Source organism: Calidris pugnax, unplaced genomic scaffold, assembly GCF_001431845.1.
Source record: "Calidris pugnax isolate Ruff unplaced genomic scaffold, ASM143184v1 scaffold71, whole genome shotgun sequence".
NCBI lineage: Eukaryota > Metazoa > Chordata > Aves > Charadriiformes > Scolopacidae > Calidris > Calidris pugnax.
The window spans coordinates 2,043,415-2,061,337 of NW_015090882.1; the positions used below are offsets into that span (position 1 = coordinate 2,043,415).

At 40.1% G+C, this 17,923-nt stretch overlaps 1 protein-coding gene across 1 annotated transcript in view; it reads left to right on the top strand.

Moving 5' to 3' along the window:
* Window positions 1-17,923, top strand: part of CNTNAP2 (contactin associated protein-like 2) — a 1,244,457-nt gene that overhangs the window by 1,171,502 nt on the left and 55,032 nt on the right. Inside the window, exon 21 of the mRNA XM_014946966.1 lies at window positions 9,392-9,485. Coding sequence (XP_014802452.1) covers window positions 9,392-9,485 — 94 coding nt within the window. The remainder of the gene's footprint in view (window positions 1-9,391; window positions 9,486-17,923) is intronic.

Below are 17,923 nucleotides of genomic sequence, written 5' to 3' on the forward strand. Positions count from 1 at the left end.
CCAATTAATAATTTTCTTACCTGTTCTTTTGTGCTCACAGCATGTCCATGAGCTCCTAGCGGTTTTGCTGATTTTATCCTTCACTGAAGTTACTCAATTTATTTATTTTACGGTGTGACTTACAAGCTCTCAGGTAAAGGCAGCAGTTATGGATAAGCAGGAAGCTCATAAATGAGCTGTTGCTACTTCCCCTTCATGAACGACAGAGTTGGTCAGGGGCATCTGCCAAGATAAGTCTGCACATCCCCCCTGAACCCCAGAGAGATGAAAGTCAGACAATGTCTTCTTTTTCCTAAGCAAGAACTCCTTTCACTCATTAGTAAACGAAGGGGTGGAATATCCATCCATATACTGAAGATCAGAACATGGGGTCGGATCTTTCTCTTACTGAGAGATATGCAGTGGGGAAAATGTGCTCCATAGAGCCCCACCTGGGGGTAACATCTCACCCTGTAGTTGTAAAACTTGAGCCCTCGTCATCCCTGCAGCTGCTGCAGAGGGGCAGAGGTTGAAGCACATATCTGTACAAAAGTTTTTCCCTCTCTCTCTGCATCATAGAATCATAGAATTGCCCAGGCCGGAAGGGACCTCCAAAGGCCATCTAGTCCGACCCCCCCGCAGTCAGCAGGGACACCCCCAACTAGACCAGGTTGCCCAGGGCCTCGTCGAGCCTCGCCTTGAATATCTCCAGGGAAGGGGCCTCAACCACCTCCCTGGGCAACCTGTTCCAGTGCCCCACCACCCTGATCATCCTTGTGGCCCTCCTCTGGACCCTCTCCATCAGGTCCATGTCCTTCTTATATTGAGGGCTCCAGACCTGCACACACTACTCCAGGTGAGGTCTCACCAGAGCAGAGTAAAGTGGCAGAATCCCCTCTCTGGACCTGCTGGCAACGCATCTTTTGATGCAGCCCAGGATGCGATTGGCCTTCTGGGCTGCAGCTGCCCACTGCCTGCTCATGTCCAGCTTCTCCTCCACCAGCACCCCCAAGTCCCTTTCCTCAGGGCTGCTTTCCAATCCCTCACCCCCCAGTTTGTATTGGTGGCGAGGATTGTTCCGGCCCAGGTGCAGAACCTTGCACTTGCTCTTGTTGAACCTCATGAGGTTCACCTGGGCCCACCTCTCCAGCCTGTCCAGGTCCTTTTGGATGACATCCCATCCCTCTGGTGTATCGACAACACCACACAGCTTGGTATTGTCTGAAAACTTGCTGATGGTGCCTTTAATCCCCCTGTCTATATCATTGATAAAAATGTTAAACAGTGTTGGCCCCAGCACGGACCCTTGAGGGACACCACTTGTGACTGGTCTCCATCTGGACTTTGAGCCATTGAGTACCACCCTCTGGATGCGACCATCTAGCCAGTTCCTTATCCACTGAACAGTCCACCCATCAAATCTGTACCCCTCCAATTTGGCAAGCAGGATGTTGTGGGGGACCGTGTCAAAGGCCTTACAGAAATCCAGATAGATTACATCGATAGGTTGTCCCTTATCTACTGATCATCAGCTGAGATAGTTTCAAACCTGGAGGCATTTTGAAGAATAGTCTTCTTTACTTTCTGTTCTGTAAAGCGACTCAGTAAGTGAGAAACTCTTTTGTGTATCCATCCTTCTCACAGCTTTTCAGCAGAGACTTGATTGCTGGATTCAGGGAAATTTTTCAGTTGTCTTGTCCCAAACTTCGGCCACGTCTAGGCCACATATCACGATGATACCCCTGTATGATTGCTGGTTTGGCATCCGTTTTTATTGGAATTAAAGAAACAAAGAAAGGACAAAAGAATCATTAAGTATTTTCAAAGTCTAACCTTAAGCCTAAAAAAGTCAAAACTTAACCATTAAATAGGTGCTTTCCATTATATGACAGCACACATTGGACAAATTAATATCCTGTGAAAGTCAGGTACCTGAGGTAGATCTCTTTAATTTTAATAACTTGGCATTATATGATCTGCTCATCTGTTAACATTTGTTGTAATTCATCTATTAAAGAGAGCGATAAAAAGTCAACAGATATGTGGAAGAAGCATCAGAGAATTGTTTCAATTGGAAGCAGCCAGACTAAATAGTGTCCTTATCAGTGCATCTGTTACATTTTGAGTTATGTATCTACATTTCCATTTAAATTTTATCCAATTTTTGGTATTTTTGTACAGTCAGGCAAATTATCCCTGATATTATTTATCAGAGCAAGAACAACTTCAGGGAAATATACAAGATAATTGCACACAAAGGATTTAAGTTTTTAAACATAAAACACTTTATTATTATTTTTTTCTTCAATGTATCTATGTTTTTTTCTGTGTCTGTATCCCATGTTGATCAAGTTTCTAATTCAAATCCCTGAAAAAAAGAGCATTTATCATAAAACACAGAAGTTTACATTTATTAAAAAAAAAAAAAAAGAAAACCAACAAAAACAAAAAACTGCGGAAGACTAAATCAGTGCATTCCAGAAAAAGAGACCTGGAGTGGTTCCTAAAAGAGTATGAAATATACCTTTATAGATATTTCACCTGAAGAGTTCAAAGCACAATGCAAACCTGAAGTTCACCTCACATCATGCTGGTGCCTCCTCCCGTGTTCCAGGTGAGCAGGGAGGCTGCAGGTCTGTGACAGTCTAAGCCAGTAAAAAATGCTGGGTTTACCATCCTGCCATCTTCTCTGGATCCACTATTCATTTACAACCTCTGGCTTGTCCCTGCTCTGGCTCTGAGCTGATACACAGTTACCTGGGTCAAGGACCTAACTTGGCAGAAAAAGATCAGCAAAGCACTAGTGCCACACTAAGGAAGGAGCTGAATTGCAGTAATAGTGGCTTTGATCAGCCTAAAGAATTACACAATTGACACCTCAATCTGGTCCTTTTCTGTTGTATTCAAAATATTTCCAAATATCACAATATTTAAAATATTCGTTTTAAGGCTTTTCCTAAAATTTCAGCACGTTTCATCATAAAGAGGTCAGATTTCAGCTGTCCCTGAAAGAAAAATACTATCTCCTATTAAAAATATTAGTTTTAAGGCTTTTCCTAAACTCTCAGCACGTGAATATTCAATCTCTGTTTCATCATAAAGAGGTCAGATTTCAGTTGTCCCTGAAAGAAAAATACTATCTCCTATTTGATTTTCCTAGCTACCTTGTCCTTTCTCCTAAAGGCTTGGGAGGGGCTCCACCTAAACACCTGCACACCACCTTGCTATTTCCTTGGGCTCTCATGCCTAGTCTGTTCTATATTTGTAGGCATTTTTGAGCAGGAACCTTCTGTTTGTTATGCAACGTTATAGCACCTAGCACAAAAAGCTCTTGCCCAGGACTGAGAAGCTTTTTAATACAAGTGATAACTCATTATAATAACGTAGAAAAGAAATATTACATTGTTCATGATGATAACACATTATCTTTATCCTGCTATTACTGAAGTCAATAGCAAAGCTGTATTGAGTTCAGATGGTGCAAGATTAAGCCTTACAGTGTTATTATTCGATAGCATTTTGAAATGTTTTTATAAAATGTCTTCATCACGAGGAAAAAACTTAGCTTTATAGCAGCACACACACACAGGCTGGATTGACAATGATACAAATGCAGATATATCCACAGGGTGAATATAATGTGTGTGTATGTGCATATACCTTATATATTTATATTTTTCCCCCCAGACTACTAAGGTGATGTAGGCATTATGTTTGCCCTTAGGTTGATACGTATGTTAATCTCAGGACTCCTGTCAAGATTAGTTTTATTATCTAAGTGAACAGTAATTTAAAAGAAATAGCATTTTATTGAACTTCTGCTTAAATCCCAGCAACTTCAGATAAAGACAGTCTGACTGGCGTGACATGACTTGAGAACTGGAGCTGCAAGTTCCTCAGAAACCGCCATCTGCTTTCATCTGTGTAGTGCTGAAAGCCACACTGTGTGTTTGGATTGAGCTCAAGTGAAATTAATGAGTTTTTAAAGAAAAGTAACTGTAATGAAAAATCTTAAATATAATTTAAAACCTGCAATTCAATACAAATTCACGACATCAACCTCTTTGTATGCAGAGGTTCTATTTAATTTCCATTAAATAATGTAATATCTTTTTTCAAATATCATTTGACGCTAGTAATTCCATTTTTATTATGTGTCTTATATTAAATTGATAGCCTAGTACCTCATACAAAGACTGCAGGCTCCTCAGTTCCAGTTGCTTGCAACTGAGCACCCACTGGATGGCAGTCACATACAACTTAGGAAAGAACTCAGCTTGGTCCTTCAACTCACTGACCAAAAAAGAAATCCTAGGTTAAGTGTCTCAAAAAAAAAGCTTTCTTTTAGTAGATATTGCTAGTTTAGGACAAAGACAAGCAATAAAAGCCAGCTGACAGAAATCTCACCGTTGACTCACTGTTGCCTGGTGGTGCACCATTTCTCTTCAGGAAGCAGGACTAGAGAAGGGCACAGCTCAGAGCTGGCCTTGGGAAGACACATGGGTGTCCCCCCATGGGACAAGAGATGCCGGAGCTAACGGTGGGGCAGGAGCTGCTCTATCACTGATCAGAAATGCTGACCTCAGCTGATGGCCAGGCCAGGAAATCCGTATCAACAGTTTTTATATGGAGATTTCCTTCAACCAAGAATCAAAACAACCCAAAACTTCAGGCAGAGTCGTTAAACCCTTAAAATGATTCATAAGTGAAATCTTTTCCTTGACTTGCAATGAGATCTGAGAAAATAATTTGGGTAGGTAGATTCAGTGATTAAGTACAAAAGGTCAATTAAAAACTAAATGCTTCTAAGCAGTAAACTGTCTGTATCTCTTAGGGACTGTGATACAAGCCAGTGTAAGAGTCCCTGTGTAGAAATCCCTGGCTCCTACACCCAGCAGGACCTTTTGCTTCTGCACCATGACGGTGTGATGTGCCACAAGGAAGACTCAAGGGGAATCAAGGTCACTGGAAGGATAATTATTTTTTTAAATCTGGCCAAGATCACTGCTAACTAAACTGTTCCAGGGTGGGAGGAAGAGGGGGCACAACTGCTCATATCTTTGATTCCTATGTGTCTGGGCCAGAAGGCTGCATGGTTTCACTGCCGACATGCCCTCCACGCCCTGCTGCAGCCTCTCTCTTTGAGCTTTGCCACAGAAACCCCACTGGAGGACTCTAGAGTGCAGGTACGGGTCTGCCTCTGCCTCCCTGCCCTGCTTGTGTAGGGATTTCACACAAGAATCAGAAAAAAAGGAGGGAGAGGGAGAAGGGGAAGGGCTGGTTCCCTGCCCTTTGCTCTCCTGTCACAGCATGGGCACAATCTCTCTCTACAGAGATGGGCATCCTACGATCACACAGCAGTTTGAAGGATTTGATGAAATGCAGTATGGTTATTTTGGGACTGTTGTCATAGCATTTGACACCAGTCACAAGTGGTGTCCCCCAGGGCTCAGTACTGGGGCCAATTCTCTTTAATATCTTTATCAATGATCTGGACGAGGGGATTGAGTGCACCCTCAGTCAGTTCACAGACAACACCAACTTGGGTGGGAGTGTCGACCTGCTGGAGGGTAGAGAGGCTCTGCAGAGGGATCTGGACAGGCTGGATGGATGGGCCAAGGCCCATGGGATGAGGTTCAACAAGGCCAAGTGCCGGGTCCTGCCCTTGGGTCCCACCAACCCCCTGCAGCGCTCCAGGCTGGGGGCAGAGTGGCTGGAGCTGCCTGGCAGAAAAGGACCTGGGGGTGTTGGTCGACTGTCGGCTGAACAGGAGCCAGCAGTGTGCCCAGGTGGCCAAGGTGGCCACCAGCATCCTGGCCTGTGTCAGGAACAGCGTGGGGAGTAGGACTCAGGAGGTGATGGTCCCTCTGTACTGGGCACTGGTGAGGCCCCACCTCAAGGGCTGTGTCCAGTTTGGGGCCCCACAACACAAAAAAGCCATTGAGGGGCTGGAGCAGATCCATAAAAGGGCAATGGAGCTGGTGAGGGGTCTTGAGAAGAAGTCTTGTGAGGAGAGGCTGAGGGAGCTGGGGGTGTTGAGCCTGGAGAAAAGGAGGCTGAGGGGAGACCTTCTCGCTTTTTACAACTCCCTGGAAGGTGGAAGTCGGTCTCTTCTCCCAAGTAACAAGTGATAGGACAAGAGGAAATGGCCTCAAGTTATGACAGGGGAGGTTTAGATTGCATATTATGAGAAATTTCTTCACCAAAAGTGTTATTGGAACAGGCTTCCCAGGGAAGTGGTGGAATCACTGGAAGCATTTAAAAGATAGGTAGACATGGTGCTTAGGAACATGGTTTAGTGGTGGTTTGTTGTTAGGTTGATGGTTGGATTTGATGATCTTAAAGATCCCTTCCAACCTACATGATTCTTTGATTCTATGATTTATAATTTTATATTTTTAATTATTTTAAATGTGAGTGCCATTATGCATTTTTGCCAGGAAAGGCGAAGTCGGAGAACTGTAGCTGGCAGAACAGGGTGAGGGTTGCAATGCTCTGTCATTCCTGAAGGATTTTCCACCATGGCCTCAGAAGAACTTCTTAACAGATATAGCATGTTGCATTAGCTAAACTACAAAACCTAAGCTTTGGGTGATAGGGTGATATATTAGATATTCTGGGCCCAAATTACGGAGCAACTTAAAAATAAAAACCTAGATATCAAAGCTTCTGTTGTACTGTATGGGCAGTAACAACATTGGAGGAAACCTGCACTGCAAAGAAGCAAACTATAGCTTTACACAGCTAATATACAGACTCTCTTTTAATCCATTATCAAACCAGTCTTTCCCCATCCTGAACAGTAGCTGAAGACAAGAAGAGTTTCACCACACCACAGCTGGCAGGATTTGATATGCTGTATTTGTACATGTAAATGCTCATTGTTTAAACTTACTTTTCATTTTCAGGTATGTCCTGCAGACACAATTAGCATTCTCAGATAGGCAGCCTGTACATTAGGCAGGGATGAATTTTTTATTACTTGTTCCTAATAGTTACTCTGATAATGGACACCTGGACCATAGTTACAGCTCTAGGATACCCACAATACATTGATAAAGGAAATGATAGATTGATAAAAATTATTATGATTTATTAGTATTTATTATTATCAAGTTAGTGATTATCTGATCAACCCCACTGCTCAGGTTCCAAGTCACAATAAAAGAAATATTTTAAAATTGCTCTAGATTGATTTTGGAAGAAGAGTAACTTGATGATATTGACAAATACTAATATACGTGGTAGTAGACCACATTATTATATCAGAGTTATTTCAGCGTATTTTAAGTCATACATGTAAAAGGAGAACCTAGAAGATGAATCCTGTGCAATCAGAATGTATCAGAAATAATTCCACTGCAGGCAAAGAAGTCATGAGGTTTTAGTCTTGGCATACAAGAGGCTGGAGGATCAGGGTTTTGTGGATCAGTCTTTTCCCCAATCTTGTCCTGATATGCCTCTCTAAAGTCTCTATCCTTAGTTTAAGAACTACATTGGGAAATACCATGACAGATCTGAGATTTGATCTGAGCCATTCCTCTTTGTCTTCTGAAATAAGAAGGCGATGTTTTGTTCACCTGATATGCCTGCAGCTCCTGTTGACAACACGTCTGACACTTGTGATGCTGCATGCCAGAACGGTGATTTACCTTCCACCAGGGAAACCAATAGCAAGCACTTAATTGGAGTTTGTACTCAGTAGGACCTACTGTGGTTAAGGCTGAGAACTGTTTTGTATTTTATGTCTTTGTATTCACTTGATTACACACTTTCAAAAATAATTTTTATTTTAAATTATATGTATATTTTCAAGTAAAATATGTATTTCTGCTATTGAAAATCTGAGAAAAGCTGTTCAAGATACTGTAAACAAACTGAAATGTCTTACTTGCTGAGTAAGAAGATGGAACTATGTGTTTCCATATATTTAACTCAAACTACAGTCTAAACTAGCTAGCCACTAGTCATGCTGATAAACATTGAGGGCCAAATTTTAAATAATCAGTGTGCAAACTGGTTTTGGTCAATTAAAAATATTTTCTGAATATAAATATTTGCTTGACCGCTTCTGGCATCTGCAGGGAATATTTTCCTTCTGTCTGTTATGTACATGCAGTTCTCTTGGGGTTTTATGGGGCAGTTATAAGCAAGACAGGAGCCCTCTTTTCCTGTTATCATAGTTTTTTGAGATTATTGTCTCTGCAGATTCATGAGTATGACATTAGTAGGCTTTCCAGCTAATGAGCTCACAGAATTCCAGGGTATAATGGGATTCAGCCAATCAGTTCTATGCAATCTGTCGTTCATTTCCTTTGAACCACTGCAGTATCATTAAAGCAAACTAATCGGAGATAATAATATTTTTAAATTAGAAATACGGAAAAAACGGTATGTTAAAAGTTGTATGCCCTTTAGTATTGCAAATTCTCCAGAATTACTTCTGCAATCTATAATATCCTGCAAAGTCTTTAATCAAGTATATGAGCTTCTATCTTGTATTGTGCCAGGGTAAAGCCAGAATAAAATAAAAAATTGTTCTTCTGCCCTCTTAAAGGCTGTGCAATAAGCACACAAAGCCAAGAAATTAAATAACAACAGCAAAATTAAAAATTCACCCCAATTACCTTTGTCAAATATGAACATCAAAACTCTACTGAGCTGTATTGAACTATCTTAATAGTGCTATTTCTGAGCATAGGCAATTTGTTTTATTCGTCTCGCTTCACATTTTTCTGTTAAATAGTTTAAAACAGGAAAAAATATGCTAATATAGTGTGATTCTTGTGCCATATCAGGGACAATACGAGTTTCCTGTAGATTGCACTATTTAGCTAAGTTGATTACCCATTAATTTATTTCTTAGTTTTCGCTAGGTGTCATCATAAATAAGTTCAGCATTTTCAACAAGGAAATAATAAACATGAAGTGCACAAATATATGTCCTATTCATTTATGACTTTCCTGAGAGAAAAGGAGAATGGCCAACACCTACATCAGTCTAGGCTACTCTTTGTTAGGCAAAGCACGTAAATCTAGTTTTAGCCGTAACGTAGGTCCCAAATGGAAATTCTGCATTAAAATAATAAGCTGTTTTATTGGTTATCTTGATGCTGTTGTTATTTTTAGCAATTATATTGAAGCACACAACCAAAAGACAAAATGATTCTATAGCAACCAAAACATACAAATGTCCAATATAGGTATTTTTCAGGCCTTGGGAACTTTGGAAATGGCAGATATGGCAAGGAGTGGAATTAACTGTTACTTTTCCTTTATCAAAATGAAAGCAGAGCATATCAGACAGAGTTGTAAGTGGTGGCATAAACTCTATAAAGCAGGCCTGATTCAGTAGCGCTGCAAGAAGGCAGATCAGTTCAAAATATTCATAATTTCTTTTCTCTTCCCCCAGCTTGATCACTATCCTCCAACAAGTTACAGCCTGCCAACAGCATCTGACATTCAGTTCAATTCCCCAAAGGCACTGTTCCTAGGAAAAGTTATAGGTAAGATTGTATACCTGATTATTTTATTAGGTGTTTTCAGAGAATACTGAAACCTGTAAGCACATGGGACAATGATGTGTGTAGTGTTTGCAGCAGGACACTTGCTGGACATGTCATTCTTGACTAGAAGGTGGTGATATTGAAGTTATACCTAATGCAAGAGTCATGTTCACCTTGTCATATAGGCTGATGTGCACACATATAAGTGATTGATCAATGCATGAGGGAAAAAGAGATACGAGTAAAGAGGCATTTATCATATTTGTGCAGTTTCCTTACCTCTAGGTGTTAGGTGGAGGGAGTACGAGGAAATCATTGAGACCTCTGCTTCTACGAGGAGATATTGAAGCTATTTGAAATCGTATCTACCACTGTGAAGTTACTATATGTTTTATATAATGCCTTAATCCATGCAGTCAGCCCTCTTATCCCAGTGCATCCTCTTGTGGCATAACTATCCTTCATCAGTCTGGGCAAAACTGCCACTCTCTGACAGTGAGGCCCACCACCAAGGTCCTTTGGAAGTCTGTAAAGCCTCCAGCAACACTTGTCCATACATTTTCCATCCCTTTTATGGACCTCACAGTTATTTCCCAGTGCAGCAGCTTCTTGGCCAGCTCCCCAGCTGAACTTAAAAGCAACACAGCTGCATCTTAAAATGCCCTGGCCTCATTTTTGCACCATCCTATTTTCCACTGCTTAATTTTTCTGCTACCAGCATCTTACATGAATTTCCGGGGTTACTCACTTCAGGAATCAATTATTCCCCTGACATTTGCAGCTTTTAAGAAGGGATTTTTCCCCTTTTCAGAGATAAGAGGGTATTGATACTATTTCCTCTAAGTGCTTTGTACAGGTATGTGGTTGCTTGAACTGCATCAAAGTGTTCAATCCAGAAAATTGTGAACTTTTCTTTGCTTAGTGGTATAAGGCAGTAACCAGTGAACCCTGTGCACTCATTTTTGAAGTGGAAAAGCAAATGACCACATAACTAATGTGACTTTTAGAAGATACGCTTTTCCATTTGTTTAATTTTTAAAATTTAACATACTGAACTTCTGTGAAAGAGGAAACAAAAGACCTTTAAGCAAGAGAGGCACAAACTATTGTCTGGTACTCTCCAAGTCAGTTCTGCCCATAGTACAGAAGACAATGCAGTCTGATTTTGGCAGGTCTCTGGAAAATGGGTGCATTCCACCTCACCACATTGAATTAGGACAGTTGGACTCGAGCTGACTGTCTGCCTCAGCCAGGCTGCCAGCCTCTGTACTCATTAATTAAAGTGAGGAGATGAAGGTCTTCAGGTGGAGCACTCAGCAGCTGGAATAACTCTGCAGGCAAGGAATGGGGCTTGAGTCTTTCCTGCCAGGTAATTATGAGTGAAAATATCAGCTAGAATTCACTGAAGGGTATTGCAGTGTCCACCTCCCATAATGGCCTCATGGCCAGCGAGGTTGTGTGTCCTTTGAGAAGGCAGCTCTCTGTAATGTTTCATTTGTCTGAGAAACTACCACAGTATGGCAGCACTGCATCCAGTAATGCATATTTAGTCTTCTAAATAAGCTTAACTTTTTTGAATGGTTGGTTGGATCCAGCTAAAACCTGGCCACTCTAATCAGGCAATTCTTTGGAGGAAGCCAAGCAAGGTGTGAGAGGGACAGAACGCGGGATAGGCAGACGACAGAGAAAATACTGCAGTGTAAGAGAGAAATAAGAGAGTGAAGGAAAAGGACAATTCCTAAAACAGAGAGGAAAACAATGCTCTGTATGCCATGGTGTGAAAAGAAAAAAAATGGAAGAAACACCAAATGAAAGAGAAAGCAAGAAATAGTTTATGCTGCACTAGGCTAAAATGCCCACAGTGCGGACAGAGCTCCGCAAGGGAACCGCTTCTTATTCCTTTCAGTTGCTGAGCAGGGGGGTGTATTAGCAACATGGTCAGGTAGCCACAGAGATGAAACCATGACATAGATAGGATGTTTAGTCTTTGCACTTTTTCTTTCTGGACTGAATTTTTAAATACAGTCAACACTGCAAAATCAAAGTCCACCCAGCTGTCTCCCGCATAAACCCATGTCCCTTTCTTTGCTGCATTTAAGTACTCCCATTCTGAAATTTTCTTTAGGCTTTCTTGGAGAATAAAGGGGCTGCAAGAACTGAGAAGCTCAGAGTGTCCATGATACCACCATTCATGTCTAGGATATTTGTTTCAATATTGGCAGTGACCGAAAGTTCTGTTGTTCGACCCAGTTCTGTTGTTCTGTTCCTGCAAATCTAAATCCGCAACATTTGCACAAAGTCATTTATCTGGCTGAAAATAGAGTTTTAAGTAGCCCCTGACTCTTTTGGCTGGATCTTCCCAGATGAGATGTGATGCTTCCACATTCTGCCTGTTAATATCAAGAGCTTGATCATAGGAATCGCTGAACTTTTTCAGAATAAAGACATATAAGAAGAAAAATGTAGCAGTACTCAGTGAGCACAATTTGGTTTTTTACTTAAAAAAGAAAAGAGTAAGAAGAGTTTTAAATATCTGGGAACTTTCAATTTATATTCCTCTCACTTTTTATAAGTAGGGGCAACTGACAAAAGCAATTGAAAGCAAGTTCCAAATCTAGAATTTCAAAGAGTAAACATGGTCCTGATGATATCTCTCCCATAAATACATATGGTACAGTTGAAGATTGTCAGCAGGAAGCATAAGGCAATCACGTCTGTCACTGATGCCCACCTTCGACTCAGCTGCTACCTGAAAGTTTGGCAACAGGCAAAGGTCTTGGGATACCCTGAAGGAATAATTCGTGGATAGGTTGTATCACTGGCTTCCTATGCTACCTGGGATTTTAAGCCTCAGACAACTGCTTCCCTGGTTCTGAAGATGCTATTTGTCATCTATTCTTACAACCTGCATCGTGCATTCATTGTATATTGTACATCCTATTATCCCTGGGATCCATGAGTTCATTTTTTAACAGCATGGGATTATATTAGCATGGTTGGGAATGTGATTCTTTTGCTTCCTATTCTCTGCCTCTCTTATTGTCTTTGCAAATAAGCAAAAGAGTTAATCATCAGTAGTAAAGAAGCGACAACAAAAAAACCCCCACCTTCTTTCTACCAGAGTAAAATTGAATTTCTCTGCAGACACACATTTCCTCAGGTAGAATTGTTGTGCAGCTGCCTGTGCCTGTTGAGGAGCCTCACGGTGGGACTCTGCGGGTGACACTGGATAGGGGAGGAGCACAGCTAACACAGCCACACGAGCCCAGCAGTTTGAAGGGCAAAGCACATGCAGAACCCAGAAGATTTAAATCTAATTGTCACATCGTACTGGCTGGGCATATTTCAGTGGACCAGAGGGATTAGCACCGACAGAAGGTCTGGATGCATATATCAAGTCACAATTTGTACCCACGTGCTCTCTATGAGCAATAAGGGTGCAGCCTCCTATTTTGCTGCTGGTCTGGCATCACTTGCATTCAGTTCCTGTTGTTCCCACACCATCCAATTTTTATTTGTCATCAAAAATGAACGCAAGGCCCTATTTCTAAGGATAGATGGGTTTTTGAAGAGCCCTCTGGAACAATCTTACTAAGAAACTGATCTTCACCTGTCTTATTTCCATTTTTATTAGGGTTATTTGCATAGGAGCAGGCATTTCTGCTGCAGCTGTGCTTGCTGTGGCAGCTCATCTTCTGCCATTCAGAAACGATCCCTTGTACAACACCTTCCACTCTGCAACACCACTCTCTGCTCCAGGTGTTACGACACTATGGTTGATTAATAAAACCATCAAAAAATTGCTGCACGCCTTGTAACTGTTCAGAATATTTCCTGTAAAGCAGGGGGGGTCACACCAGAAACAAAAAGAAACGACTGAGCTGCAGTTGTAATCAGGGAGCATTTCTTCTTCTTCAAGTTGAGGTGTTTTCTGCTTTCTTGAAATAATTTCCAGAAAAATGCAGTTGTTCACGGGGTTGAAAAACACTGATATGAAATATTTTTAGTCGTCTGGGAAACTGGAGGTGAAGGCATTCAGGATATAATTCTTACCCAGGTAAAACGGGTTATGATTTGAGGTGTAAATAACGCTGAAGGAGAAAAAGAATGAAAAATCCTGTTTTATGTGTAGTAATAAAAATAATAGCACTAGACAGTGTTTTATGTTAGTGTGTAGTAATAAAAATAATAGCACTAGACAAATACAGGATTTTGTGAAAGTGATAGAAGGGAATTGTTAATGTTTTAAGGAAGTTCTTTAATCTGTTCTTTAAACATACTTAGGCATCATTACCACAGATGAGGTAAAAGGGAAAAGCTGGCTGCCTGAATGACCAGCTATGAAGAGAAAACCCCAAAAAAGTAGAAAATGTGGCAGGAAGTGTAATATGTCACAGTTCAGATCTGAAACTACATTTTCATTTAGGCTGCACCTTGAGAGTCTTTACTGAGATAGAAAAGAGCAGAGGTTTGATTTGCCCTCTAAGGGTAGTGGTTTTGGATGCAATGTTCAAATTTGTCACATCCGTTCTGGAGACCTCCACCAATTTCTGCTATGGGAACTTGCTATATAAGGAACTGATGTCATAATCTGTGGTCTATTAATGAAATGCAGTATTTCTTTGGGTTTTAATATGCATTTATAAAGACTTAGCTACACGTAATTAAGCATGATTTTGTAAAAGTGTCATTCTGGTGAACAGAAATAATTTGAGAGTTTCTTAATAGGCTATTTGATTTGAGCACAGAAACACCGAGATCAGACAAGAGTTGCTCTTGAGAAAGGTGGTAGGGACAGAAAGGAAGCGCGCTCCTTGTCTGCTTTCCATCTCCACCAACCGCTCCAAATCAAATGACATAATTTCAAAAATACTTATATATCCACTTGGAAACAATCAACATAATGTAAGTCATCTACAACACAGATCATCAGTTTCAGACCTGACAGCTGTCCCTCAGCTAAACCTACTGCAATGTGGGTTGCATTTATGTCTCTGCCTCACCCTAGTGCTCTTCAGGTGCTTCCAGTAAGAGCAGCAAAAAGGGAAATACCTTTCAGGTCTGCCTTCCTTCTTACAAAAGCAGCTGCCATCACTCTACAACTAAAGAGAGATCCTGGAAATCAACTCCAGGGTCCTGGAGTCTTTTCTCAAAAGGGGATTTCTTGAAGAAGAAGAGGTAGAAGGTCCATTTCTAGATGTGTTACTTGCCTGATGTCAGTGAAAGGATTTCTTATTGTTCCCTGGCTGGAGTTCCTCTGTTTCTTAAGTGGTATGTGTGGAGAAAATAAAAACTGGTCAGGAGACATTTCTCTGAATTCATTGTGACATTCACTGCCTTGGATTGATGTGAGGTAGGACCAGTTTACATCTAGCCAAGTAATTAGTTTCAAGCATTCAAAGGAGAGAACATAGAAAAACTTCACAAAAAATAGGAAACAAATGACATTGCTTTCATGGCTTAGGTGAGGTATAGAAATGGGAACTGCTTTTTTCTTGCATGGTATCTCTCCACAAACATGTACTCAATAATAGGAGGCAAAAGTTTTTAATCCTTTGAACTACCAGCAGGGACAACAGCAATTTTTCAAGCTGTAATAATTCTTTACTACTAAATAAGATATTTTCTTTTCCATAAAAGAAGCCTGGGAGTTTAATGCTTGAACACTTCTAGCTGAATTACAGAAATGACTTAGACTGTAATTCATCCTACCAAAAACATCATATGCTTCCAACACCAACTTCAATGTCCATGTTTCCACACAACTGCAGAGTTTTATCACTTAGAGAGTTTGTTTTGTGCCAAAGGAAGCCTAAAACTATTCATCTCTGAGAACATTTACTTACTGTCATTGAAAAGGGGATTCTGATAGCCTCGACAAAAAAAAAATCTGTAGAGGACCTGGGCACTGTCATCATTGGCACTCAGTTTGGGTATGCTGCTTGACACTGACTAATTCTGCTATGAAGCGAATGTTAATCAAAGAAATCATTGAACCAAATACCAGTTATCTGATAATGTAAGGTACTTTGTTCAGCTTTGATCCTGTAAGAAGATTATGAATAATCTGAAAGTATTCTTCTGCTACACACCTTTGACATGTATCTACTACTACTTCATGATCATAATGCTATCATATATATATTCATATATATTTTCATATATATTCATATATATATCATATATATATATATATCATATATATTAGCAGTATGGCAGTCAGGGTTGCTGCTTGAGTTTGCTCTGTGGCTCTCCTTCATTTTGCAGTGTAGACAGATAGTCTGTCTACGGATTGGATACTGGGGGATAGCTTAGACTGCTTTTACTGATAATGAGCAGAAAATAGCTAGCACGCAGTAAATTCCTTCACTAATTTACTTCAAAGTAACTGCCTGCTACTTAATTTCTGAGCACCAGCATTAACATTCAGTGCTGTAATCCCAGGGAGAATGCATATGTACATTGTCATATTAGGAGCCCTTCTGCTACAGTAGCTGTTGAATATTAAAGATGTGCTTTCTACTGCATGACTCGCACATGAATTATCATACAAAAAATATAACATCTGGACAATTTTCCTTCTCCTCCTCCTCCTGTATCATAGCATCAATCTGGGTGAAACTCCTCTGGGATTTAATATTGCCTGATTGATCTTTCTATCTGGCCATATCTCACTCTTTGAACTATTTCTGGTAAGGGTGGAAATGTTCCACGGCTCTTTCAGTTAAAACAAGAATGAAAGTAAAAGTAAAAAATTATTTTCTTTCAGACCTCTGAGGTTTTGACCTATCTAGTTTCTCTGAGAAATCCTACCTACAAGCCATATTCAGAAAGGAACATTTCCCACCTCCCGTTCAAGGAGAAACCATAAATACTTTGAATTGATCTTTTGTTTGAGAACTGAAATGAAGAAGGGAAGACAAGAATATCCATTGGTGCCATTCACCTCTCAGCATCCCATGCTGCATCTTCTTTCCATTTTTCAGAATATTATGGGTTTCGGCTACTGTGGCACTAGACTGCAGTGCGCTCCAGAGAGCCAGAAGATAGACAAGGTGGAATAAATTAGATGCTATGGTAATCATGGTAGTCACAAGTATAGCCAGGTCTGCTGTTCCAAAAATTAGCTGGAGTCACCACTTCCTACTAACTTTTCACTCCCTTCAGGTCATTCCTCATAATTTTTTTTTCGCATGCATACTGGCCTCTCACTGGATGCAAGAGTCTCCTACTTCCTAACTTGTTATTTTCCTTTATGCTTTAAGATGTCTCAGAAGATTGTTTCATATAAATTGCTCTACAGAATCTTGTGAAGAAAATAATCCCATTGCTTTTGCAGTTCTTTCCAAAGTATGCATCTATCGGCCCTGAAAAAAAAAAAAAAAAAAAAAAGGGAAGCTTTAAGATGTCTCAGAAAATTGTTTCATATAAATTGAATCTTATGAAGAAAATAATCCCATTGCTTTTACAGTTCTTTCCAAAGTATGCATCTATCGGCCCTGAAAAAAAAAAAAAAATAAAAGTGGAGATAGTAAAGATAGTTAGTGCCATTTTGAACAGAGAATTAGCACAACTCTTATCTGACATTCAAAACCATGTGATAACGCTATTTATATGTAATGGGATAAAATGAAAACTTACATTTCAGTAATTAGAGTGACCTTTTCCTAACTTCTGTATTGTATTAAGGTGGCTTGTCTTAGTTATACAACTTTTCCCTACCACAGGAAGAGAGGAACAATTTCACCTGTACTGTGTAATATCTACTACTAATTTATTTCTAATGCAGCTGCTTTAAAGGGTCAAAGAGCAGAACTGAACACGACACCACAGGCATCTATAAAACCAGCTGTTGGCTCAATAAAATTATAATAGAATAGCTAGAAAAAATTGGAGAGCTGAGAGCACCTTCAAGGCTTGTAAATCATAAAACAAAGTGTTGCACAATCTTAAAATTGAAAGCCAAAAGTATACTGAAGTGGAAAGTGAGCGCATGTTACAATTTTAGTATGTACTTGAAGGAAAAATGGAAAATCAGAGTACATCTCTCCTAAAATAATAAAAAGACAGAATTGAAAAAAAATTTCTTTACTAGGCCAGTGCACAAGTATTTAGCTTTTATATTATTTTACCTAACAAGGGCAACCTCTGCCCATGGCTCCAGATAGAAAATAATCAAAAATAATATGAATATGCACCCATATTTTGATCAGAAACAGCTGTATAAATAACCATTCTGGCCAGATTATTTTAGTTGAGGGTGCAGATTATCTACATGCCATTCCTTGTAAGGACAGGTAAACAAAATATGTCTAATTCAAAACTCACTCATTGTTAGACAATTGAAAAAAAATCTTTTATCAGCTTTTGTCTGACACTTGTTTCACAATGAAGACAGTGGGAGAAAAAATCAGAACAAAACAAGTCATAGCCTGATG